General features: G+C 40.7%; 1 protein-coding gene across 1 annotated transcript; it reads right to left on the reverse strand.

Annotated features, from left to right (window-relative positions):
- Positions 1-894: 894 nt before the first annotated feature.
- epha2b (eph receptor A2 b) lies at positions 895-27,819 on the reverse strand. The gene is made up of 17 exons (XM_038298487.1): positions 27,662-27,819; positions 27,039-27,118; positions 24,912-25,560; positions 12,822-12,977; positions 12,162-12,530; positions 11,856-11,986; positions 11,464-11,635; positions 11,289-11,382; positions 9,413-9,468; positions 9,180-9,305; positions 8,271-8,456; positions 8,120-8,181; positions 7,820-8,029; positions 7,488-7,637; positions 7,173-7,366; positions 6,257-6,412; positions 895-3,790 (listed from the first exon to the last, which is right to left on the reverse strand). Exons 1-17 carry the CDS (start codon positions 27,744-27,746, stop codon positions 3,682-3,684), a joined length of 2,985 nt encoding a protein of 994 aa, XP_038154415.1. The 5' UTR covers positions 27,747-27,819; the 3' UTR covers positions 895-3,681.
- Between the last annotated feature and the right edge of the window lie 33 nt (positions 27,820-27,852).

Here is a 27,852-nt window from a genome sequence, read left to right on the forward strand (position 1 = left end):
TGGGAATAAATAAATGACATTTTACTCTTTTTCAGTGCATTGATGCTTAACTGGAGATTTAAAGTGAAATCTCTTAATTGTAATTATCAAAAACGATTATTATTTGTCAGACCAAAATTTCCGGACAAGTATTCAAAGTTTGGAAAAGTATTATCAGCATACAGGTTTTCAATACCATGAATGCCTTTGTCATATCAACTTTTAAAGCCTCTGTACAGCGAATATAGCTGAAAAAGAGGATTATAATAAATAATTTTATATAGAAATGTTTTTAATTTTCAAGATTGTAATTTATTCATTAATCAATAGAAGTAATTAAGAATAAACTATGTCGGCCTTTCAAAATAAAAGCAAAATCCAAACAGTAACATGGCACTCTAATCATTGATCTAAATATTCCTTTATTACTTCAATGGAAAATTTTTGAAACCCTGACTGTGAATCGGGTTGCATTATAAACTAGGCTATATGTTCATGTGGGAAAAAAGCCTGATAGTATTTAAAAATGTTGCCATTGTGATCATCAGACCATCTAAACTGGTTAGAAAAAATGTCAACAGCCGGTGGATATGTCTTCTGTATGGATCCCGTTGTGTGGATGCTGGATTTGTTTAAATCCAGGATATAGCAAAGCACGTGGATGTTTATTTCAGGTTCTAAATTAAAATCACTCAGCCACGTTATGCGTAAATCCAGGTGGAAGTATAAACATCCTGGCACCGTGAAAATAATAAACAACCCCATAGTTTGCCCTGTAGTGAAGCAGTTATACAACAGCCTTTGATAAATTCAAGTTAAGACTTTATTTATTTACCAAAAAAAAAAAAAAAAAATCAATCTCAGGCAAAAGAAACAGTTCAGTAATAAAAAGAAGGAAATTATTCTTTTTTCAGATTTTTTTTTCTCTTTTAATTAAGGCTTAATGAGCAACCTCCAATTACAAACCCAGCTCAGTGTTTATCAGGATAAATAAATAACAGTTAAAAAATAAATAGACTATTAAATACAGTATAAAACAGAAGACAAAAAGAGAAGAATTTGCAAAGGAAGTAGATGTTTGCTCTTATGTGAAGAAAGTTTTGAGAAGATTTGAACTCAGAACAAAAACACAAAAAAAGCACAGGAATATGATTAATACTGGATATCATACAAAATTTACAAAATGCAACTCAAACCAATTAACCCAAATATCAACAAAAAAATAAATCCCTTTTTTAGAAGATTGGTTTCTGAGCTACAACAGAATCATACATTTGACAAAGTAAAAATTCAAGTAAAGGAAGATGTACATCAGTAACACACTGGATTTGCAGTCATGGATTAAGAGCACTGGGGTTTTAACTACAAACTATTCGCTACACAGAAGAGCCGCTTTATTTAAAGAGAGAGAGGCAGACTCGTGTTTATCTTCTATAAAGAGGCACTTTGAAAAGCTTTTAAAATGTCTGGAAAGAGTCAAGCAGGTCATTCCTAAAGCATTTCATTTAAACAAATCAATAAACCACTTTGATTGATTGAACATTTAAAAAGAGGCTGACAAAATGTAAACTAGTAAAACTGCAAACATATCTTAGTTGTGAGGGATTCTTTTGTTCTTTTAGTTAGTTTAGTGAGTATTTTACTTCATTCTTTTTTATTTACTTTTGAAAATATTTGCAGAATTTAAACTTAAATATAATTTCAATTACAAATATTGACTTTTTACATTCAATGGCTGTGTTCTAATGTCCGCCCTTAGCCCTATATAAGGCACTATATAGTGGTTGCGCCATTTTAAATGAGTGTCCAAACGTCTAGAGGATGAAAAAGTAGCGGAATTGAAATTTCCCTCAATGCAACTTGAAAAGTAGTGATCATCCGTGGTCATTAGACCAGCAGATATATCCCAGAGTGCTTTGCGGGTGGAGTTCTCCTTGCAAAGCATTATGGGATTTGTTGTCACAGCTGCCCGCTGTTGCCATAGGCTGTCGCTACCCGACAGCGGAAACTAATAACAACGATGGTGCAGGCACCGCACAGTGGAGGAGTTACATAACCAACGTGGAGCGAAACGTGGTGATCATCTGTCCCAACGGTCAGTTAACTGAGTTCACTAAAAAGTCCACTATATATAGTCTCCGCTCTATATAGTGATTGAGGGATTTAGCGGTTAGGGTGAACATTAAGACACAGCCAATACCTTTCTATTATTCCCTCATACTTGGTCCACATTTTTATCATATCACAAACATGAACTTATATGTATTTTTAGTTTAGTTTTTTTTTTTTTTTTGGAGATAGTTTAACACAAAGTAGTGAAAACCTACAAAGTGGAGGGACAAAGATTGTTATCAACCTTAAACCATTACTTTTACATCTCAAAGAGAATCCAGAAAATGGCATGAAAAGGATAATAAAATTATTAATTGGTCTGACATGAATTTATAGTTAAGTTTAAAGCAGCATTATGTTATAAAACAAAAAGCAGCAGAGACTTACCTCTCATATGGAAGAATTTTTTTACATGACAGCTGTTGAGATGCACATAAAATCCTGCTTTCAGTGTGGCGAGAAAAAATCCACTGTTGCCAATAGACATAAAAGTCTCCTTTGCTGCTAATCCCAAACCACATAGGGTATTGAATAAACATCTGAAAGAAGGCACTCTTTGGTCTAATGAAAGCAAACATAAACTCATCATCCAGCATGCAAAGATTTTTGATTTGAGAAACTAATCCAGCACATCATCCAAGCCACACATTCATTAGTGAAACATGGCTGTGACTGCATCATCCTGTGGAGATGCATCAGATATAGATATTCTCAATTTAACATGCTGTAAAAAATATATATATTTTTCTTCTACCTCAAATGTATGAATGCCTGTGTTGGTCTTTTAAATTATATCACATCAAGAAGTTGAAAAATGTTTAACAGTTCAAAGGATAGAAATACTTTGGTCATTTTTTTTTGTTGTAATTGCCCTTATTGAAGATGAGTCTTGCTCCAAGTGCTACATTAAAAGTTCACAATCATTTTTTTTTGTAACAGTTAATGGTGAAAAATAAAGAGGCTAAAGTCAATTTGTAGAAAAAGTACCTCATCATTCTGTTTTTTTATGAAAATAAAATCTCCATAGGATGATAGCTTAATTTCTGCGGAGGACTAGCAGGAGTCAAGTTATTTACATGGATCCTGCTTTTTGTTATCTAAACCTGGACCAGCTCAAGCTCATTACAGCCTCTTTGTGCTTCCTGATAACAGATGGAGCAAAAAGCCAATCAGTGACAGATACAGAGACGTAGACACCAACCACATCCTGAACCATGACTGGACTCTGCTGCTTGTTTATAAAAGTTCTCCCAGTTTGTTTGCAACAAACTCAGGGTGCAAATATAAAGCTGAAGCAGGAGCAGAAAAAATTGACATTGAATTAGAAAGTAGCTGTCTCTGTAAGAAAGTACAAAAATAGCTATCTAAATATCGAAAGTCTTTTGTTAGGTATGTGCTCCATTTCCCCGTGGAAAAGATGAAGAAATCTAGAACATACAGTAAGTCTCTCGGACTGATTTGGCCCATAGAGTTGGCACATTTTCTCTTGGTTCGGCTGATCCAACGCCATCCCTGCAGAGACGCTCCCGCTCAGCTTGGAGTTCAAAGGGCTTCCTGTGTCCAATTTGACATCCCTTTTAATTTGGAGGATCACACAGCAAACACGCTCAGGGTGCTGGTCTGGTCCTTTAAGCCCAAGATGCTGTAAGCTATTCTTTTCAAATGGCCGGGCAATCTCACCCCGATGTTCTTAATATCCCTGTGAAGGAGAGACAGGACAGCATTAAAGAGGAGCTGCACACAGATTTTAACTTTGGCTGATCTCCAACTCTTTTCCACATGTATCCTTCCTGCCTACGAAACCTTGGAGTAATCACTGACTAATTTAAAGTGATGAAATGCCTGCCTGGAGCCGAACACATTCATTTCTAACTTTAAATCCGCCTGGCTAGGTGGGGTGCATTCCAAGTTTGCTCTCTGCTAAAGTTTAACTCATCTTCCGTAATAAAGGGCATTACCGGGGGTTTCACTTTGCACAAGCCCATGCAAAACCTGCAAAAGCCTTGCATAAACACCAGTCCAGAGCCGGGGCTTTAATTACAGCTTTAATTGCTTGACAAGGATTCTCCCTGTTGACCATGAATCACTTTGTCTGGTAAGCAGAGGGTGGATCGTAAATGATTGGTGGTTTTCAGAGAGTGCTACCAGATGCCCTGCGATGGAAACAAGAATCACACCATGCCATCTTCCCGCCATCTTCCCAAGGATCCGGAGGTTTTAACATATATGTTGCAATTATTATAAAAATTGTATGGCACAATATCGCAAAAAATCTCACCAGAAAGAATATATAAGTTATTGTCATAGTCTCTCTTTCTAGCATTGCACATTAGTCCAGTAAAATAAATGTAAGCATCCAATGAGCTCTGTATATAAAAGTGAGTTTTTAACACTGTATTGTCGACGGCCACCATCCCGCATGTTTCGCTGGTTCGACACACCTGATTCAGATGGTTGCAGTTCAACAAAAGCCTGTCAATCAACCATCAAGGGAAATCAGGTGTGCTGAAGCAGAGAAATATCTAAAACATGAAGGACATGCAGCCCTAAAGGACTGAATTTAAAACTTCTGATCTATTTCATCAAGTTTTGAGACTCATTTTAAAATGAGAAAGAAACTATTTGAGGTGTTTTACTGGAGACATTCTGACCTTTAAGCAACACTTTTGACCCAAGTATTAGCTTGGTTTGAAATATATAACATATATAAAAAATATAATGATTTTTCACAAGATCTCAGGAGCTAACAGCTAAGCTAAGCCAAAAGTTGCTTTTAGGCAACAAAATAGACTAAATAGAGTTTACAAATCGATTTATCTGTTGATTATGTTTCCGATTAATTATCCGCTAACCAAAGGTTCCTTAAAGAAGATTTTTTACAAAATTAAACCAGGTGAAACTAAAACTTTTTCAATTGAGGAATTCTGGATAGAGCATATTGACAGATCGAAACCTTAAATGCAAAATGTTTGTTTATATTTGTTATATCTATATATCAATGTTGATATAATTACTGCTCTAAGTGGGTCACTCTGTCAGCTAAAAGCATGTTATAGATTCTCTATACTCGATTTAAGGATTAATCTATTACTAAATTAGTTGTATATAAGTTTCAATAATCGATTAGCCTGAATAATTGTTTCAGCCCTAAATAAGACCATTACCTAATCAGTCATATACTGATCGCTGATGTCTATCTAGAGGGTGAATGTCATCTTTTCTTTTGTTAATCCCATGATTTCTCAGTCTAGTTTCCAAAAACCCGAGGCAGACTGTTCAATTTTGGAAAGTGCTGTGCTGCCAATTGCCTTCATATGTGCCTGTAGTTCTAAAAATGGCTCTTTTAGTGACATCTGGACCAAACTGGTGCCGGAAAATTCTACTCAGGTGACAAACTCTTTAAAATACGCTTTGTGATCTTTTAACTCTCATCCTGTTTTGTTCTCATGGTTACACCCCTAAACACGTACAATGGCGGAAAACAGTAGCTTCTTTTTAGCCATGTGGTTAGAAAGCTTTCTGGCCTTCATTATTCCTCCAAAGGAACCTTAAATTATGTGTTTCACCGAAGCATTTTTTTTTTCCACCAACGGTTGCGCCTGTTTGGGTAAATTGCCTCCTGGAGGACTCCTACACATCATGGAAGGTGTAATTGCTTTGAACTGCAGTCTGAAAACGCTCAGGGGGGGGCACAGAAGCAAACCTCTTCAGTCTTTCAGGTCTTTAGATCGAGTCAATTTATTTTAGCTGTAAGTTGATCATTCTCTACTTGGCAGTACTTTCTGCCACTCTCCTTTAATGTTTGGGAAGCCACAAAAGTCTTATGACCTGAACAAGCAAAGCTGGTGGTTTTAGGGGCTCCGGCAAAAGTGCTGGTCTATGTGCGTCGACGCCGAGGGCAGGATGAGGATGAAGAGAGCACAGCTGAATCAGAGCAAGAGAAACCACAAGCCCACCACAAATGTTCCCACCCCTCATTCACTACATTTAATTTTCCATTTGAATCTTTTCTCAAGCTACAAACAAGGTGAACAAATAGGCAAAAAGATACTTAGTTGGCTGGGAACCCTTAACTGTCTAAGTTAAACAAATATATCAAGTGCATGTTCTTTTTTTAAGATCATACATCTAGATTAGCTTTAACAAAAAAAAAACTGGCACTCACTCGTTCTTCATCTGCAGGACCTGGTCCATGGTGATTACCCCGGCACGCGTGAAGTTTTCGCTATACTGGCTCATCTTGATGGACTCTAGCCACTCGGACACTGACCTGAAGGGGGAGCCATCTGACCCGCTGGTGCTGGGCAGCCGAATGGATACGCTGGGGAAAAGAGAGCAGATCCAAACTAATAAATAATAATTTAAAAGCTTTCCCACAACAAGAGAAGGATGAGTGAAGGCTGTAATTACTGTGCAGGAAACCAGTTGGTAATAAAAAACCGGTTGGAGGAGTGAGGGTAGGAGGTGATTAAGATCTAAGGAAACATCCTTTTGTCCTTTCACACTCTTTCAAAAGGAAAAATTTGCTTTCATGCATAGTATTACAAACTAAAGAGATCTCTGTACTTTATTCAAACATTTCTTTCCTGCAGTCTCACTCAACCTCAGCTGCTTGAATATCATTTTTATTGTTGTTGTTCCTTAGATTCCCTTTTTATTGTTTATCAAAAAATTTTATCAAAAACTAAAACTTTTTTTTGGTCACATTACATAACATGAGAGAATGACTACTTTTTCACTCCAACCTTTTAGGTGGTTCCAATTCACTGAAAATGAGTTAACCACTTAAATTCACTTTAAGTGGGTTTTACTCAACAATAAAGTCCTGCATCAATGAACTCTGGACAAGAGAACATTTAAGCCCATGAAAAACAATAAAACCCTGACACCTGACTTTTATGCTCGTTGTTAGTGAGAAAGAAAATCAGCATAAAATCACAAATGAGGTTTTGGTCAAAATAATGGAAATTTTCATTTTTGGTGAAAATCACTCAGCCCTAATGGAGAGCTACTCCTTGAAACTTCATTAGACAAAAATGTTTCTCACAGGCCTTTTTGGCTCTTGCAAAAACAAATCTTACCGAGGATCAAAGTCTGCTATGGTCTTCAGTGAGTCTGGGCTGCGGAGGAGCTTGTCCAGCAGACTGACGATGTCTCCGAAGCGCGGCCTCTTGGAGCGATCCTGAAGCCAGCACTGAAGCATCAGCTGGTAGACGGCCGATGGACAGTCCATTGGTGCTGGAAGCCTGAAAGCCTCATTTATGGCCTTCATCACCTGCAGACAAATCATCAGGGTTTTTTTTATTTTATTTTTATGTAAAATTATTTCCCATTTGGTGGAAAACAGTGTAAAAAAGATCCCTTTGGAGCTATGATTAGGAAAAATTAGGACTTACCTCATGGTTACTCATATCCCAATAAGGTCTTTCCCCAAATGCCATGACCTCCCACATGACAATGCCGAAACTCCACACATCACTTGCAGAGGTGAACTTCCTGTAGGCTATTGCCTCGGGTGCTGTCCAGCGGATGGGGATTTTACCTCCCTGTTTAAGAAAAACATTAAGTCAGTGAAGCTAATAAAAAAGCTAAAACACTAAAAATGCATGTAAAAACTGTCAATAATCTAACTTCATGTCAGCTGTCCTATGAGACGCCAGTAAAGTAGTGAACTGCATCATGGGTAAAAACGTACTGTATAAACTACAAAAGTCATGCATCTACTCACACTGGTGGTGTAGGTCCCCTCAGGATCGTCCTCAAGAACTCGGGACAGGCCAAAGTCTGAAACTTTACACTCCAGGGATGTGTTGACCAGGATGTTGCGCGCAGCAAGGTCACGGTGAACATAGCTCATTTCAGAAAGGTACTTCATGCCTGCTGCGATGCCACGCAACATCCCCACCAGCTGGTGAGATGAGAACTCACCATCATGGTCCTAAAGCAAAAAAATAAATACAGATTTATTTTAGTTTGCAGCCGTACATAACTATCTTATATACTGAAAAAATAAAATAATTGGTCTTACTCTCAGGTATCTATCCAGAGCTCCATTCTCCATAAATTCGGTCACAATCATTGCATGTTTAACTGGACAAAAACAGAAAAAAGTATAAGCTTTAACTGACCTACAATCAATGAGCAGAAAACATGGAGAAAAAGCTTTAAGTTGCGCTCACATTTGGTGACCACCCCCTCTAGACGAATGATGTTCTGGTGGGAGAACTGTCCCATGATGGAGGCCTCGCTTAGAAAATCCTGTCTCTGCTTCTCTGTGTAGCCAGGCTTTAGGGTCTTTACAGCCACCGCCACTTCTTTCTTCCCAGGCGCTTTCAGGATGCCTTTGTAAACTTCCCCAAACTCGCCTGTAGGTAAACATCATCAATTGGATTGAGAAAACAGATCTCAAAAGAATATGTGTGTGCATATTTGTGTAAAATGTTTTCTAGCTTTAGGGCCTGGCAGGATACAAAAAAAGAAAATGAGGAAATCTCTGCGGCTGTTTGGCCCGAGGCGCTCCTATTGAGGTGTGCTTTGGCTCGGTGTTGAAAGAGATACAGAGAAAGAAGAAAGAAGCAAGATTGTGTAAATAGTTGACGACCTGTTGTGAGGGAGCATGGGAATCAGCTGTCACACGAGAAGGAAATGGGGCATTTGGTCGTGGGAGCTGGAAGGGTTCAAATGGACTTTTGGTTCAAAGGCTAAAGGTGGTCACACTTCAATAAACGCATCCTCAGTGAGAACCTTGTGCAAGCCCCAGTAAGGTGTTGTGAAGTTCTTCCAAAAAAAAAGGTGTGTTGGCAGCAATTTTTGATGTGTAACGTTCGTGTCAAATCAGGCAAGACATAAAGATGTCACCACCAGGAGTTACCAAACAAAAAAAACAAAGAAAAGAGGTTCAGCTTGTCGAGTAAGAAAAAAGCCGGATAGATGCTAATCTTCGTAAAGTAAAAGGCGCCCATAGTCTTTTAAGCTGGAAAATGTGCTGTATAAACATTGAATATTTTGGGGAGGGGGTCTTTGGTAAGACCTTTCAACATTTAGAGCTAAGAACCACAGCAGATTAACTTAGAAAAGCTGTCACTCACCAGCTCCGATGACTTTCTGTTTGGTTATGTGGCTGGGATGGATTTCAGTGGCAAACTTGAGTACAGCGACGTTGGGGTCCTCATAGGTATGTGGATCCACATACGTCTTCAGGGGTTTTAATTGTTCTGCAACCCAAAGATAGATGATTGTAATTTGACCAAGTAAGAAAATAAAAAATAAAAACAGTCCTTGATTTTTTATTTTTTATTGTTTTTTTGCTTGTATTTTTTACCAGGGCTTGAAAAGTAGGTGTCCTCTGGTCCTTGTCTAGTGTGTGTATCTCTTTTCCTGGGGAGAAAAAAAACAAAAACAAATGTTACTCGTTAAATAATTCGCCTGGTTTTCTATCATTTTAACATTGACAACCTTGAATAAGTGTTTGATCCTTTTGATCTTTTATTTTACAAGCACAAACGTCATATCATTTTAGTTCAACTTTATGATCTAACAAGCATGATAGGTTTGTTAGATAACAATATTACATAAACAGCATCATGAAGACCATGGTACACACCAACCAAGTTATTCTCTTAACAGAGCAATGTATACCAAAAAAATGACAAAAAAATGGCAAATAAGCGAGAATGCACCATACCATTTATGAAACAAGGCAGAGGCAGCATCATGCTGTGGGAATGTGTTATTAGCTACTGGGACATGTAAGATGAGGATGTTGCAAACGTTGACCTTCGAGAAGGATAAGAAATAAAACAGCAACTAAAACTACAAGTTTAGTTCAAAGGATATTTTTGATTTGTGCCCAATCTTGAAGCATGGTCTGCGCTATGTTATTCCAACGCCACAAAGCAAGAGGGACAATCACAAACTAGCTGTGTGTCTAGATACAGCCAAGTTGGCGAGGAAGTGGAAAAATGCAAGGGGCAAGTTTGTGCGACAACGGAGGGACATGAGGGTGAAAAAGAGCGAGGATCCAGTTGGAAAAATTGTTATTTTCCACAATGGCGGTCATAAAAACAAAACAAGCCGGTAAGGTACCAAACAGGAAATATGCATAGCGTAGAGAGGATGTAGTTTTTAACCAATCAGAGGACTCCTGTCTGCGGTCACCTACAATTTTGGAGAGGTGCAGCAGAGTGTCTGAGGGAGGGGCGGGGGCATATATGCGTTTATTGCACACACGCAGACAACCTGGTTTCTGAGCATAAAGCAGGCTTTAGAATGCCTAGAGTCTACATCTCGCTAAGCAAAAATCAAGAGCTCAAAAGTAATTTTAACAGATGTTATTCATCGAAACTGAATGAGTTTGAGTCATTTTGCAAACATATAGTCCAAAATAATCTATTTTCTGAACAGTTAAAGTTTAACATGTCAAGTCAGAGATGAAAAGGATAGGTTTTCCATGGCAACCAAACCAGGAGACATGATTGAAGAAACAAAGAGTAGAAAAGTTCAATGGCTATGACTATTAAATAGATCAGTATAATTGTTTTTAAGGTTCTGTGCAGTACATGAAAGCTCTAAACCCAGGAACGCTTTGTAGAGTGTTGGAGCCTTGAAAATGGTGCTCCTCCCAAACAACTGCAACAAACTTTAAAAAAAAATGTCTAGCTTTTGTGCATTTTCAGTAGCTCTGATCCAATGTATCCTTTCAGAGCGATCCCCTCGATAAAGCCTGTCAATAGGCTGTATTTGCTGAACCAATTCAAAGGCTGAAAGCTGACAAGCGGAAAGGAGGTGGTTACAATCTGCTACAGTACAGGCCAGGGTCACCCTCACAAAGCGCCCACGGCCTCGTACAAAACCAAGCAAGCGCCTCTTATCAAAAACAATGTGGCACTCATGTCTAATTTCCTTTCAAAGGCTCCAGCTCCGACTAGTTTGCCACCATCGAGCAATGACAAGACACATTCAGCAGAAATTCCTCCCCGGTGAGTGCTGGCACACAGTTCCAGATAAAGAGAAAAAGAAAGTGTGCTAAAGGAAGAGGGAAAGAAAGAGGTGAGGAGAGAGTGAATGCAGGGGCCATTTGGAGGCCCCACAAAGGAAAGCAGAAGAATAGAAGAGGAAGGCAATGAAGGATATCGTGTTGTGACAGATTATCGGGACAGAATAAGGAGTAGGTGCTGCAGAGTGGGCTGCTTACTCACCGTCTGTGCAGGCAATAGATGACTGTCAGTATGAAAACCATGACTCCTCCTGCAACCACTCCAGCAATGATAACAGCGGTCTTGTTAAGTTGTCCTGAAAAAAATAAAATTCACAGTTAGAGGATTCCCATACAAGAGCCAGTAAGTTTTTCCTTTAGCAGGTTTTTCCCTGTACCTTCAGACAACGTCTCAAACTGTTCCTCCAAGCTGGAAACTCCTTGGCTACCATCAGAGCCCAGAGCCTGGACCTTGACCCGGTAAGCCGTGCCTGGGGACAGATTGTCAATCTGCACAGAGTTTTTCTCCAGGTTCAGCACAACAAACGTAGGCACATCGGGTTTATTGTCCTAGAGAAATGAAAAAGTCAAACAACAAGCCCAGCGTTACTGCAGTATAAAATGGCTGTTTTCATGCAATCGTCTGCTCAGGGGCTGAGAGATGTTCAAATTACATGTTTATTACACCTAACCTCAAAATGCATTCCCTAGAAGCTTTAATCATGCAAATAGGGACTAAATCTAGAATCATTGAAAGCTTTGGTCAAGGACTAATAAAAGGTTTGCTTACCTTTTTGTGGTAAGAAAGCTGGTAGCGGATACGCTGGGACTGGACACGTGGACGGGGGAAAACATCCCAGGACAGAGACAAACTGGTGGTATCTCGTTCAACCAGACGCATCGAAGTAATTTTGGGTGGATCTGAGGATAAGAAAATGACTTTTGAGTATATATGCTGATGAATTTAAAAAGAAAGTTCATAAAGGAAAATATAGATTCCTTCTTGTAAAAAGTCACTCCTCTTACAGTTGCCTCAGAGAGAGCTTCAGATATTACTGCAGGATAGATAGCATCACAGTTCATCACCAGAACTCACCTGTGTAGTGAAGAGATGTATGCAGTTTGGCTGAGGACGGTGGCCTAAATGTGCTCGCCTTTGCCTGCTTGGCAAACATGGACACCCCACTGTGCACCTCCACAGTGAAGGTGTAGTTGCAGAAGGGGTCCAGCTCGCTCACTGACACCTTGGTATCAGTCAGGAGCATGTTGGGTGGGTCATAACGAATTTTCTTTCCACAAGGTTGGCAGGAAGAGCCCTCGTTGCACCCGCAATGCTGGCAATCGACGCTGTAGTTGATGTCAGTTCGACCGCCGGTATCCTCAGGGGGCTGCCAGGAGAGAAGGAGCTTTCCTGGGGAAAGGCTGCTGGTGGTGGCTTTTAGATCTCGTGGGGCAGAAGGGAGGCCTGACAATGAGAAATCAGAAAAAAATTAAAATAAAGCAAGTATAAGACAAAGGACAGCAAACATGGTTTACATGTTTGATGTTTGGATTGGTTGTTAGTATCAGCAAAGCATTGGTTGTCAGTGGAGCAAATAAACATGCTAGACTGTTGTTTATGCATCCTGGTAGTGTAAGGCTATGGTGTTTTATGGGAGTCTCTGTCTGTCTGTCCTTAAATTATAGGCAACAAAGGCTTTCTCTGTGCATCTCTACTTTTTTAGTGTTTGATGACATTTTTTTCTGTTATTCTCACCTGAACAAGGTCCAGTGATGGGATCCGTAACAGCCCGAAAGAAGCCATCCTTGCATGGACAATATGTAGCACCAGAGTTGTGGCTCTGGGTGTTGGCAGGACATGGCTCACACTTGCCACTGGTTCCCTCAGCTTTGAAGAAGCCTGGCTGACACTCTGCAAAGACAAAGAGACATTCACAGCAGATGATCAGCCAAAGAGGACAATGGGGACTTCTGGCAGCACACTAAATGACACCGAGCAAAGCCAGTCTCTCCAGATCATTCAAGCCTCTTTGAAATGTTTTGAACTCTTCACCTCTGAGAGCAACACGCCGAGGTCGAGGGGACAAGTTATTATGTCACAGCTAAAGACCATATGTAGGCAGGTGATAGAGAGAAGGAAGGAAACCACCCGAGGCAGAAGTCTGCATAGTGTTCAGTTCACTCTTTAAAACTTTGTCAATTGCAATTAAAATGCTGCTCATTTAAGCCAAGCCCTGAAACAAAATCGTGTAGTTCCTTCCATGCTGCCACTCAAGCAGTTTTTCACACACTCTTCTTAATGCTGTTGCGGCTTTCTTACTGCCTCCGTCTCAGGAAACGTAACCAGTACATCGACATTCCACTACCCTTTGTCAGATTTCATTGCTAAATAAGTAAAGGTGCACAAGCAACTTAGCAAAGCACCCAAGAAGCCCTTTGGGTGCCAAGTAGCCAATTGTATTTATTTTTTCTCTCAGAGACCCACATGGATTCTTTGACAACGTATCACCCATATAAGATGACATATAATTTCCCACTATGAATTCTATATAAAGACAGACAGTACAGGTAGCACACTCAGCTGTGCATGTAATTCTGAAATATGAACATAATACAGTGTGAAATTTGCTTTGTGATCGAACCATCAAGGAGAAGGAAATTGAGCCGGCTGGCCTTTAACTCTGCGAGAGCATTCCAGCGGCTGCTGCTCACACCATTGGATGTTCACACAAACGCACACGCCAGTGTATGCATCGCACACACGCACCCACAGCCGTCTGTATGCACAAAATACACAGACATGCTTGCAAAGCACGCTAGGCAACACATTCTGGCATCAGGAGAGGGATTATGTCTACTGCCTGTCACCTGTTCATGTCCCTCTGCTTTTTCATTTCACCTCCACACATCTATGCACATACCCACACGCATTTCCTTCTCTTATTTTTAGTTTCCTCTGAGATGGATATTCAAAGATATTGAGAATTTAAATGAGTGAGAGTATGTACACCACAAGGCAGAAAATGATAAACCAACATGCATCATATGAAACAGATCTTAAAGATAACTCTGGTAAAAGAGAGATCCGGTACTATAAAACAGTTTGTGTTTAGCAAGATGAAAAAAGGTTTTCACTGTAAGTGATTCCTGGTGCAGCAAAACCTAGACAGGGTAAAGCCTTAAAACAGTCAATGAAAAGCCAACAGTTTGCGAGGTCAGATTCCAGAAGAGGCTAATTGGAAAAAGTAGAGCCAAGGACAAATACAATATCAGACTCGCACTGAGATACAGTCTTGCTCGCCCTTCAGAATGGCTTGCTTTGGAGAAGCTCATTTCGAAGCCACAAGTGACCACATGGAAGACGGAAAGCACATGGCTGCTGCTCATTTGAGTCATATCAAGGAGCTTTAGTTGATTGACCGTGAGCCTTGCTTTAACTTTGTTGGCTTTTTATAAACTTGCGGTTCACCGAGCTGACGCAGAGCATACGTGAGGAGGTGTGTGTTATCTAAAGAGCCTGACAACAATAGTGGCAAGAAAGATCGCTTGGCATGAGAAAGGTATGGATTTTTGGTCCAGAAGGAATCCATTGAGTTCAGGCTCCTTGCTTGACATCATCTCCTTTTGTCTAGGGCAGCTGTTGCACTTATAAATACGTTTACTCATTAACACAGACTTGACAGAAGACAGGCAAGGCAGGACAGAGGCAAGACAGGGGAACAGAAGGGTTAAGAAAGGCAAAGAGTGATACTGTATCCCTCTGTAGATTGAAGTAAGAGGGGAGACATGCTGGGGCGAACTCTTGGTCTGAGTAGGAGGAACAGCTGCTGCCCCAAACCCTGATTCATTTGCCCACCTCTCCTTCTAGTAATCCCCAAATTCCTTGCTCCCCTGCTTTCTCTCCTCCCAGCTAACCCATTAACATTGCTATTCACCACTGAGCAGCAGGCAAGAAGAATGCCTTGCCATTCAAAAGCTGAAAGGAAAAAACATACAGACACAGGCGTTGCAGATGGGAATAACTGAAATGCCACTCGGCATCTGAATAGAGAAGGACTTGCCTCTTTTTGGTGTTACATTGCAAGCTGCAATGCATCGTGGTCAGGCCTTTGGTGAAGATGGCCTTACACTGTGTGTTGCCTCTATAATCAAGATGCATTCCAGAGCACACCACCCAACAGGAGGCCTGGAGCTCATATAGCTTCAGCTGCAGCCAAACTTTTTGGTTGCAAAGGTGAGGGAGTTTGTGCATCTCAAATATTCCAAATATGAGTCACAGCAAAGTAAGAGGATTCCTCAACAAAAAGGAGAGGTCCGGCGAAAGCGAGCTTCCTTGTTCCATGGAGACGCTGGACAGGGGGCTTTGGATTGTTGCTGGACACAACAGGAAACAGGAAGCATGCGGCTGACGCTGCCTTCCTTCCTAAAACAGCCAATCAAAGCTTGAAGCCATGAGGTACGAAAAGCAACAGAGTAACCTAAACGGAGGGTAAGAGTCTGAGACAGAATAATAACCAAAAAGGAAGCCAAAATGTGTTGACCCAACACGAACACATGCACGAACCCCATATACCGGTTTCCTGAGATGATGGATCTCATAAACACAAGTTTCTGGGCGACTTTGGAGGTAAAAGACATTTAAAAAAGTAAGAATAACCATTTTTGTATCTCCCACTTGTTACAAACAAAGAACTGTTTGTCATGTTAGGGGCCTGCGCACCTTGAGTGGGACCCTGTTTGTTTATAGAGAATGAGTGCAGGGGCCCATTACATTCAGGGAGCCAGTGTGACTCTAGAGCCTCTGAGGGCTTACCGGTGTGTCGGCAGAACTTAAGATGGATGAGAGGGCGACAGTGATGAATGCCCGGTCATATAGATGTATGAATGGGTAACATGGTGGATTGACAAGAGAAATCTCCCCCAGGACATGACGAATAAGTAGAACAAGGGGGGGGCCCTGACAGTCAGGTCCGGCACTGAGCTTTTTAAAAGGCAGAAAGGTCGTGTCTGCCTCGGGGTGAGTTAAACTGTGCATGACTTTACGCAGAGTCAGTGGCCAAGTAAAACAAACACATGCTCGCACTGACGAGGAGGAGAGGCAGAAAGGTTAAAGTCAGAGGAACGGCCAGCGAGCTAAAGAGATGTTGGAAAAATAAAGCCAAGTAAGAAATAAACAGTGTCAGATCTGTATCAGAGCGGCTCTCCGGTCAATTCTGAGGGCAAAAGAGCCTGGCTTTGTCTTTGCACTCATTTATTTCACTTCCCCTCTTTTCATCTCTGAACTGCACAAACCCTGCCTGAAATGGCAATATGTCATGTCAGTCTGTTTATATGCAGGGTGACAACAAGTAATTAGCAGTCCGAGGGTACCTGGGTTGCAGGAACAGAGGGGGTCTCTGATGGGGGAGGAGGACCGAGTAACATGAGCCAGAGGCCATGGAGGTAGAAGGGGGAAGAGGGGGAGCAAGGAGCCATAAAGGTGTAGGGGCTGATGGAAGTGTGAGCGTGTGGGTCAAAAGGGGGGAGGGGTGTTGGGGACATTAGTGAAAAAGATTAGCTGACCAATGGAGCAGCTGTGAAGGCATTACATTTGTTTTACAATTGCACCCAGGCTTTCATCAGGGGTTGTTAACAAACACAATAAATTCCCTGATCCCCTTTCACCTCTTACTCCCTACGTTCCCTGGTATTTAGCGACAGGAGGAGGGATACAGGGAGTGAAATCTTCAGATTAAATCTGGGTTGGAAGGATCTGAGGAAGCCCCCCTGGTTGACAAAAAGCTTCCAGGGACCAGAGTTGAGCTTGTTTTAATAATTTCCAGAAAAACAGGCGGAAAAATGCAACAACATCTCACCTCACCTTCCCCAAGCTCAAATGCTGATGGCTGTCGGCTTCCTGTCCAGGGGAAGTGACCAGAACAGGACCAAATGCACCAATAAACAAAACGACTTATCAGGCAGGACAACAAAATGGAAAGCAGCTGAGTGAGGCCTCGCAGCGTTGACCGACAATGAAAAACCCTGAGCCAACGGGTCGGGGGAGTCACTGAGGGATTAGGTGACCTCCGGTTTCCGCTGAGGGCTCGTCCTGTTAGTAGCGAACGGTGGGTGCAGGGCTGCTCTGCGCTGGGGGGCATGACTGACTGATTGCGGGGAAGGAAAGTGCTGACCTCACACATCAGTGTATAATACAAAGCGCTTCACATTGCTCTGCACTCCCCACAACACTCACACATACATAAACACAGCCTTCAGGCTTAGGAATGTCACCAAGAGGAAATATGTCCCAACTTCCATGATAGAACCGACAGACACAGGCACGCTTGAAGGCTAAAAATGGTTAACAGTCAACTTTAGATTAGGGCAATATAAAGAGAGTGCAACCAGAACAAAACAGTAAGTTAAATACATTTTAATCCAATAATCAATGAAAATATCAAACTATGGCTCAAACTAAACTATATTTTTTTGATAATTCTAGAAATAAAACATTATTCTTTTCTTCCTTTTGCAAAAAAGAAAACTTTAATCATATGAAAACAGTGTCAATCCTAGAGGGAATTATCATCATCATTATCAAGTTAATGCTGGTTATACTCCACATTTATATGGCTAAAGGTCAGCAATATCACCAACTGCAGTCCGGTTACCAGAGCAGACAGCCTGACTTGTAATCTGCTTGTTAGTCTTGTAATAGGCTTGTTCTCCAAAGAGCAGAACAGCAAAAGGATATATTTCATGCAATAAACAGTAGTTAACTACTAATAAGCTTAATGCATGGTCCCTTTGGTGAAAAAAACTGTTATCTGAACATTTTCCACAAGGTCTCCAATAACTGGTAAAGTTGCGCAGATGCCATATTTTGGCCCCGATACCAATACCCGAAACCTGGCTGTAAAGTACTGGGCGATACCGATACCATCTGTTTGAAAACGATGTGTGTGTGTTTAAATGAAGAACTGCATAATACTTGGATGTAAAATAAGCAACAAAAAGACTAATGCAAAGTGAATCCACTAGAACTTTTTGTACTGTATACCTGGTATGGGTGACAATAGTTGATAAACTTTTGGCTCTCAAAATGGTATCGGTGCCCTATTTGTTGGTACTCGTACCGATACCACCATTTTAGTGCTGGATCGGGACCCTGTCCAAACTCGGATCGGTGCAACACTAATAACTGGCACCAGATTTTGGCAAATTTAATCTAAAAGAAAATAAAGAATATCTTTTTGGATGATGCACTTTCTCGAACCACAAACAGACCAACTTTTCAGACAATCAAAGACCCTCTTTTGGGCGACATATCCAGTATCACTGTTTTTTTTTAAATAATTTTCAAGGTGCTCTCCAGTAAAAATGCCTAACAAGACGGTGCGTGACACCAGTTGAAAGCCCCCCCTTCCGTCAGTCTAATAAATCTAACCAGCTCCCACAAGATTAGCCTGCAAGGCAGACGTTGCATTGGCACAACATCTGAGAAATGAAATAAACCAAATGAATCATAGTGGCTTTTAAGTGGCAAGGTAGGAAAACAAGGCTTGTCAATCAGAAATGTGTTGCCTGATAAGGAAGTGACTCAGCTGTTTTATGACCAGCTACAGAGGTTGAGAACCAAGAGAAATTTGGTGGAGCAGAAAATGTTTAGCCTGGGCGGGATTATGCTTCTTAAGTGAGATGATTCTATTATGTGAAATCCACCTTAAGCCTGCTAAATCGAATCTCTGCCATCTCCACGGGTGCTGCCCTGTCTCTCTTTCTACCCACAACATCAGATAAGCTGAAATTGCACAAGACCTCACTTTAAGTATCATGAACTCAAAGGCTTCAGGTACAAGCTGAATTTAAACCTCTATTCTCTCCTTCAAAGATTTAAGGTTTATTTTCCAAGTGCAGAATTAGCAGTCCAAATCCCAGCATCAACTGTCAAGGTAATCAACAAAAACACAAACAGATGGTTAAGGTTTCATCTGTATCTCTGTCTAAATGTTTACGCTTTGACCGCCATGTGAATGGGACTGGCTGTTGTTCCCTGATTGGTTGCATTGTTCTGATTTTGCCCCTATTTATTTTTACGAGTCACTCTGAGGGACATGTATTTATCAAGGAGAAATACTGAGAGCTTAGACAGTCTAAATAGTCCCATCAGGGCTATGTGAAACGGGATGTTTAAAGTCTTTTGGTGTCATATTCATGACCTGCGCGTTAGCCAAAAGCAACAGCCTCCGTGTGATTTCATGGGCCACGTGAACACAAAATAAGAAGTGAAAAAACTTTCTGTTAGTGTGTTAGTCTGTTGCATTTGGGGCTGCTTACACAGCAATGTGTACCTCGAAGAGTAAACTGCACATGGCTCTGCAAAATAATCATGGGAATAATGTGTTGCGATAAGAAACTGCCAAATAAATACAAGATTAGGGGCAGAAAATGAGGCTAAAATAGTCTGAGATGGGGAGGATATATGGGGGCAGAGGATGGAAGGAGAGATTACACAAAGGCAAAAAAAGCCAGCGGAACCAGTACTTACTCCGCTGAAAAAGACCAAACACACCCAAGTCAATTACTACCCATACAAATCACTCACCACACTGTACAGCTACGCTACAGCTTAGTCACCAACTGTTCCTTACATCAGCCGGGGACAAGTTTGGAGACATGGAGGGAAGGAGTGGGAGAGGAGGAAATTGTTTACTGGAAGCTCCTTGGCGAGTGAGAAAATTACTGGAATTCAGGGGACGGTTGTTCCACCAACACGCCATTCTCTCCCTAGCACTAAAACAGGCGCTCCCACATCGTGTCTCCGTTTATATACAGAGCCCTGTGCAACCATCATGTTGGATTAGGGCCTGTTTGCTGATGCCTTAGGGTAGCTGACAAGGTGTGGCTCGAGACAGTTTAACAAAAAGTACGCAGAGGATCAGCTGCTGCAGATCCAGCCAGAGGAGACAATCATTATTCCCAAGCTGGATGGAGGCTAAAAAAGATCATGGATTGAGTAACTGGATGAAATTATTTAAAGTTGCTCTATGAAAAAAACATGTTTAATTGTACAAGAGGTTTTAAAGTAGATGCCAGATTCACATTAGGGAATCTCTTTCTAAACATGTTATAACTCATTTAAAAGTGTTTATTGTGCATTAATCAAGGGTGAGCAGGACATGAAACCAGTTCCTTGCCAAACAATAAGCATAATCTACACTCAGACTAAGCTACAACATTTCAATCACATTAAGCATTTGCAAAACATAATTTCTGAGCATGCACACCATGTTAAATGCATAACAAACCTAAGAAAGGAACGAGTAAGTAATGAGTTTTAAAGAGTTTATAGATTCTCTTATAACATATCTAAAAAAATATTTATTTTATATTGGAATGCTTATTGTAAAGTGGTTTCAGAATATGTTACAGCAATACAGATGAGGAAAGAATGAGTAAAACATGTAAAACAGTGGTAATTAACTGACCCAAAAGGTTAGAACTTCCCAGTCAATACTCATACACTTTATTGCATTTCATGTGACCAACATTAAATAACCCATAAATGTGAGGTCAAATTAAACCTTTGGTTTTTTTTTTTAAAAAGCTAAAATAAATGTCTTGTGTCAGCTGATCTACACCATTCTATAGCATCGGTGGTGCTAGATTTGAGGTCTTTCTGTACTCTTCCGAGGGGAATTTTGCTCTATTCTTCTTCCCATCTAACAGCTCCCCCGTCCCAGCTAAAAGCATCCACGATGCATGATGCTGCCATCACCCTGTTTCACCATAGGAACTGTGTGCTTTGATAGGGCCCGAACAACACAGTCTTTCTACATTTACCGCTCCTAGACCCGTTCCTGACTCATCATCAGTTTATTTATTATATTTACTCAGAAAATCCCTCAAGATTTTATTTGGTATCAGAGGAAATTGTGGCTGGATGCATACATAAAAAAACAAATTTTTTGGTGGGTAAATAGCTTGAAAACCTTCGCAGTCCAAATTATGCACTACATTGCTTTTGGTATAGCACATACAATGGAAATAAAATGTAATTATATTTATTTTTAAGCATCTTCATCAATTATACAAGCACTGTGCTTAAAAATAAACCATTTGTAACCCTGTTTTAGAGAACAAAAGACCCTTTTTGTGCCTCTTTGCTGCCACTTGTTATGATTTACAACCTGCAAGATTCTTACACGTCTTCGCAGAGCAGTAAATGTTTTATCTTCCCTGACTTCTGGCCCAATGGTAACAGATAGTGTGAACACAGAGAAGCAGAGACGGAAGAAAATTCCCTTAAACAAAGCATTTAAGGAAAAAGAAAGAAAATAGTACCCCAGAAAGAGGCACAAGTATTCCTTCTGCCATAACTACCACCACACAGAGAGAGCCTATGAGGAGACGGAGACAGAAACCAGATGAAGTCACAGATCTTTACTTTAACAGGTCCCACTGGGAAGACGAGTTATAAAATTGAGTTAAAACATGGCAGAACATGGAAAATTTCAACTTAAATATGGAGAAAAAACACCACAGTTGAAGTTTTTGTGGTTGTTCTACCCACAGCAGCAATCCACTCAGGAAAGAAGTGGGGAGAATGATTAACAACGTGTCTGTAGGATATTCCTCTTTAAGCCCTCGGAACCATTCATCCTGGCTCCGCGCTGCAGCCCTGTGATTCATTTCCATCTAAATCTGCACACGTCCTCATGCATCTCGGACCTGTCATCGGCCTTCTTCCTGGTTGACTTTTTTTTAGGAAGGTGGGCTATGTGTGTGTGTGTGCGTTTTTAGGGGGGTTCTCTTTGTTTAGTGGTTTTAATATGAGGGCTTGACCTGGACCTGGCCTTCTTTACCCTGTCCCATCACCTCCACCACCGTTCCTGAGAATTCCACGATTTTGGAGTAATGCTGGGAGGCTCCTACTCAGCAAACTGATCAGGAATGTACCAGTAAAGTGGGGGAGAGTAGGTGTTGGAGGTGGGCTCTATCGGCCGCACATGGAAACACAGCACTTCATTGTTCTCTTACCTTTGCATTCCACTCCTCACCTCTCTCTGCTCAGAAAAAAAAAGCTCACATGCCTCCTCTAAACACAAGCCCTGGCCTTTTCTCCCTCATTCCTTCCTGTCTCCTTCCTGATCATCTCACCTGGATCTTTTCCCTTAGCTAAATATAACGCACTGACAAAAAATCTCAGCTTTTTTACCATGCTATGACAAATAGGAGGTAAAACTTAGTGGGAGAGCAAATATATCAGGAACTGGCTGAGTAGGAAAATGCAGCATTTTCTCTGACTATGAGTAAAAGCATTTTTTTTTTTTTCGGGTTGTGCAAGTGTGTAGCAAAAACAAAAAAAGCTGAAGGAGGAACGTCACGTCGGGCTGATGGCAGGCTTTGTGTGTTTTGTCACGGAGAGGATCTCCACAGGCCCTCACACGCCGCTCTCATGCAGACACACACCCCAAAGCTGCAGCTCTGATATGTTTGAGAAACAAAGGGGGGAGCGATGGTGTGTGTGTGTGTGTGTGTGTGTGTGTGTGTGTGTAGGGTGCTCCTGTTTTCTGTGATGCATGTTATGAACAAAGTCAGTGAGGCTCAGCAGCTTTCCCCCTGCCTCCTCCCCTTTCCTTCCATCCGCCTTGAAGATGCTAATCCATCACTGTACAGTAGCCCCCTTCACTGCTTTGATTCCCCCTCACTACAATAGAGGACTTCTTTACAGCGAGTTAAAGCACAAATATGACAAGAGAACAAAGTCAAAGGCCTGAGTTATGGCCGGTGTGCTGTGCCAGCTCATATCCAGATAAGAGGACAGGAAATCACCTGATGCAATAAGCTCTAAATTATGAACTAGGAGAGGTGCAGCCCAAATGTTACAGTAAGACACTCATTAACCAGGATATATAGGAGATAAGCTGATCAAGGCTATGAGGGGCATAAAACCCCACAGACTATACATGCTAAATCTGAGTTTACATAAACTATAGAGATTAGTTGTTGAAATGGGGGAAATAAAGCTACCTATTATCTTTTGAAAGCTTTTCTCACTGCCCAACTATTCTAATAACTCATCCAAACTAGATACATATTTCAGAGAATAATTTATAAAGATTTACCCTGGAAAAAATAGATATATTTCATAAAATACAGTTACGCCCAAAATTATTCATCCCCTTGAAAGGTAAAGGAGGGAAAAGAAGATTAATGTGATGGTGAGGTGACCTTTAAACCCAAATAATCATTTTAGAAAACTAATGGAAGCAGTGATTATGTAATAAAAGTGGTTTCGATTGCCACACATGATTTCTTGTAATTATTAAGGACAATATTTATATTGAAATTTAATTTTTTTTCAAATGAAAATCTTAAAACCCTTTTTTTTAACTGATCATTTTTGTATATTGGTTAAATATATATATTTTAGATCCAAACGAGCAAGATTTGTGAATAATTTGGGTCTTAACTGAACGTCAAAAAAAAAAAAAAAAAATGAAAAACCATTTAAATTAAATGCTCTGTGTCTTTTTTTGTGTCTTCTCTAACATATTGTGTAATTTTCCATGTGTGTTTCGTATACGTGTGGTGACACCAAAGGCCAGGCTGTAAAATTTGCCTCCAAAGGCTGCTACAGTGAACTGCTAATTGGAGCCAAAGCCGAAAGCTAAATGCACTTTTCCTCCTTGTTTCAGTTTCGGGTCAGGGATTATGCCAGGACATGTAGAAGAAGGCCTCGGCATTCTTCCCACAGCGGGGGGAATTTGTGTTAGCCGAGGGCAGAATTCCACCAAGCTATGATAATAGCACCTAGGATAAATATTTGTCATACAGGTCTGTTTTATAACCTGGGGTAATTAAAACCAAGATAATCTAAGCTTTTAAAAAAACCACTGTAAAGTGGAAGCACTTAGCATTTGCCTGGGCAGGATAAGGTACAGTACAGAGCAAAGCCTTAGTTGCTCTTCCTGTCGTTAAATATCTCCTCCAGAGGCTTTCTTGAAAACTTTCCAGCTGATCTTGAGGAAAAGTTCTTGATCTTTTTCCTATAATGGATTTCAAAGCTTTGCTTTGGACGTTGACTGCTTCCTCTAAATTCCTTTTTGAAGTTTTTTTTTTATTATCTCTAATAGATAAACTATTTTGACTTAAAAGCTATTAACTCAAACCAAAAATATGGTTTAGCATATAAATTTGCTATTACAATGGCCAAATTCATCACCAACCTTCCAAAAATTGGATGTAAATGAATTTTTCAAACATTTTTAAGTTGGTGAATCAATGTTTTTATTGAATTTAGAAAAAAATACATTGAAAATTATGAAATTCTGACCCCTTTACACTGAAAAGCAAGTTTTTGTAGCCTATTCAGTTAACCCCAACCACCTTTAAACCAACTGATTCACTTTTCAAACATGTTTTCGTGCCATTAGGACAAAAGACAATGTCATCTGTTTTATGTCTGTTTAACAAACTTTTCCTAACCCCCGCCCAGTTTAAATATTTTAATTGAACTCAACAAAAAAACACCAATAAGATAGTTTGACACCAATAAGCTTTAGTTCATCTGAAAATCTGCCATATAGCCGACTGAAGCTTGGTTACTTTCTTAGGCTTTAATTGGATTTAATTTTTAAACATGTAACTTTCAGACTATTTATCAAGCAATGGCACTTTCATTATTTTTTGTTCACTGTGCAGGGATGCTAAAGAGAGGAAGAAAAAGTCTAAGGAGAACTTTAAAGGACTTTCAAAGAGGCTAAAAATCTTTTGCTCAAGAAGACAATAAAAGGTTAATTTGAAGTCTGGGTCCTTGAAAGAAAGAGGTGCTGATTTAAATCTTTAAGACCAAAGAGCTTACCTTCACAAGAATCTTCCACTTCTTCATAACCGGGATTACACTGGCACTGTCCAACTGGGACCACCCACTCCCCGTCCATAGTGCAGTATATTCGAGGTAAATCCACACTTTCAGCATTATCGATGCACCTCCCAGTCACCTCCTTGAGCCCCTGGCCTTCACCTCCAGCCACAGTCTCAGGGAACAAAGCAAGGCTCTTTGTTGTGGCCGGGCAAGTTTTGTAGTACACCCTGACAGAGAGGAGAGCGACGCAGGCTCCGATGTCTTGGAAGGCCAAGTAGAAACCCTTCTGAGATAAATTTTCCACAACTTTCGTTTCCGTGTTGATGTGCATTTCGTTTTTGTTAGTTCTTTCATCTGGAGCTATCGTGGTCACCTTCTTGAACTGCACCTTGTGGAAGGTCGTGCCCACGTCTGCATCCGCCTCTGATGAGTAGAGGTTAAAGGTCTCCTTGCAGATTAATGAGGCACCATCAAATGAGTTGCAGTCGCGCACGATGAATTGGAGTTCTACAAAAACCCGAGAGACCGAAGGGTGCCTCTGGATGAAGGTGGTGCGCAGCCAGTTGTCCTGCTCACGCTCGCCGACATTGCATATGGAGTAGGCATAAAACTGTGTGCCATTCAGGGTTTTCTGGGTGACCTCCCACTGCAACAGAACCACAGAAACCAAAAAAGGTTAGAGGTAGGAAAGCTGGAGAGCTTCTAACCATGTGGGACCAAACCTAAACTAAGGGGATAGCTAAATAAAGGAGCGACCATATAACCATGAAGGTTCGGCCGCTGTAATCTGAACCAGGAAACAAAAACAGAGAGAGTGCAGAGAAGTCCGTCGCTCCTCACAAGAGTAAATACAGACCTTTACATCAATGCAGCATTTCTTTTAGACATGGACACCCATTTTCTAAATCCCTTAAGCCTAAATGCATCACAGACTTGAAGGACTTTGGTTGATGATGCATTTTTGACATTGCATAGAGACAAGATTATTTCCCATTCACTTTCTCACATGTTGGCATCCTCCCCAGACAGCATTGCTGCATGCAAACTGAATTCTCCCACAAATATGTTTGAGAAAAAGTGACAGCAGATTCTAACCTTGGCTCAAGAGGAACAACTGGCCCCCATGGAGGCAGAAGCTGCGGTTGTCTCTCTGTATGCAGCCACTGTGTTATTAATTAAAGGAATGTGCTTTGCTGGCAGGGTGTGTGGGTCTGCATATAAACTTGATGAACAACAGCAGAATGTACACCTCTTATAACGACCCGGTGGAACATTTTTTTCTCACTTTTTTTTTTTTTACAACCTGCCATATAGCTATGAGATTTTTTTAAGGCAGCAAACATCTGAAACGTATTAGTAAAAAAAAAAAAAAAAAAAGTGAAACTAAAGTGTCCGAGAGATCATTCAAGCTGTTACACATCTCTGAGAAAGTTGAGTGAACCACTGAGCAGCGTGCCTGCACATGCCTTTGAGTCATCAGCACTTGAAATGAGGCTATTTACAGTGAATCTGCATGTGCCATACTGGTCAATTACTTCAAAACCACATGATGGAGGAAGGCACACATGTCTCTGGTCTGCTCATGGTAGAGAGACAACCGCAGCATTTAAGATTCATCCCTAAATCTAGACATTTTCCCCTGCTCTAAGGAAAAAGGTAGCTCTCGCTGACTGGCTCCATCTGAGGCTCCTCCTCTCTGCAAAGAGGTACCACATGCTGCAAACTTTAAAACTTAATTGCTCTCTAACATACAATTCTGAAGCTGGAGCCTCGAAACCACAAGAAGCCACAAGTATTCCCAGTTCAGAGGGAGCAGCTATTCTATCCGCCTATATATGTGCTTTGGAGCAGCCTAGACACGCTCTGGAGGCAGTTCTTGATAGGGTACCTTACCTTAAACTGTCTCTTCTATCTGTACTTAAGCAGGCTTTAACCAACAGGTTTTATAAAAACACTCACATATGCTTTAAACACACACATTGAGCAATCGTGAGACAGTGATGCAAAATGTTCTTGGTACAGTTGTGACTCCCTTCCTGCACATTTTCTCCATGCTGATCTTTCCTGAGGCAAATTCCTACTGAAAATGTGGGAGTTAGAGGAGAAGCAAAGAGCTCTACTCACCCCAGATGTCTCTCCCTGCTTTGGGGGCCAGGTCAGCCAGCCCAGCTCTCCTCCTCTTGCCTTCATATCCAAAAGCACCTCTGTGAAGAAACAGCAATAAGTTCAATAAACAAAAAATATTGATATTTTTTGTTTGTTTTTACAATATAACACATTATTTTGCTTGGAAAGGCAAAATATCTGTCTTGGAAAGGCAAACTTTCTGTCTTATTGACAAACTTATTAACTTACTTACTAAAATAAGAAAAAAAATCATAGGATAAAAAGGAGCAACTTGTCAAAAACAAAAAATATAAAAAGTTTTGCGAACTCTACAGCAGAAACTTCACCTGCTGCTCTTATAAAATTATAGTAGCGCACAAACCGCGTCGCAGTATTTATAAAAAGTTACGCACCGAAATATGACATATTTATATACACGTTATAGACTGAAACAAACAACTTTTATAAGAATCTTTAAGTCAAATGTTTGATCCGTGTTGTTAAAGTTAAACACAAATATTTCCTGTTTTTTAAAGTTCTCTGAAGGAGGCTCCCCGCATGGCACGCGTGCTTCCTTTCAGTAGCTACAAGAAATATTCCTTAGAAAGCTGAGCTTTTTTTTTTTTTTTAAACAAACTCACCTTCATTTGCCTGTAAGGTTATTAATATCCCGTTGATGAGAACGTATGAGAATAACAAATGTCTGCTTGCACCAAAGAAATCCATTTGGGAAACTTTGCTCTCCGCTCTGCGCTCTGCTCCTGTCGCTTGGCTGACTGCTCCTCAGAGGCGCTGCGCTCTGCAGCTCATTCACAAACGGCCCCAATGCGCG

The sequence above is a fragment of the Cyprinodon tularosa genome, unplaced genomic scaffold (assembly GCF_016077235.1).
Source record: "Cyprinodon tularosa strain WSP-4 unplaced genomic scaffold, ASM1607723v1 ctg409, whole genome shotgun sequence".
Taxonomy (NCBI): domain Eukaryota; kingdom Metazoa; phylum Chordata; class Actinopteri; order Cyprinodontiformes; family Cyprinodontidae; genus Cyprinodon; species Cyprinodon tularosa.

Bases quoted from the DNA above. Each gene is read 5' to 3' on its own strand.
- epha2b (XM_038298487.1), bottom strand. From the start codon at position 27,746: ATGGATTTCTTTGGTGCAAGCAGACATTTGTTATTCTCATACGTTCTC. The intron at 8,457-9,179 runs GTGAGTGACAGC...GTTTACCTACAG, and splicing joins ACAGAAAGTCATCGGAGCTG to GCGAGTTTGGGGAAGTTTAC. The intron at 7,367-7,487 runs GTAAGTCCTAAT...ATTTGTCTGCAG, and splicing joins GGGATATGAGTAACCATGAG to GTGATGAAGGCCATAAATGA.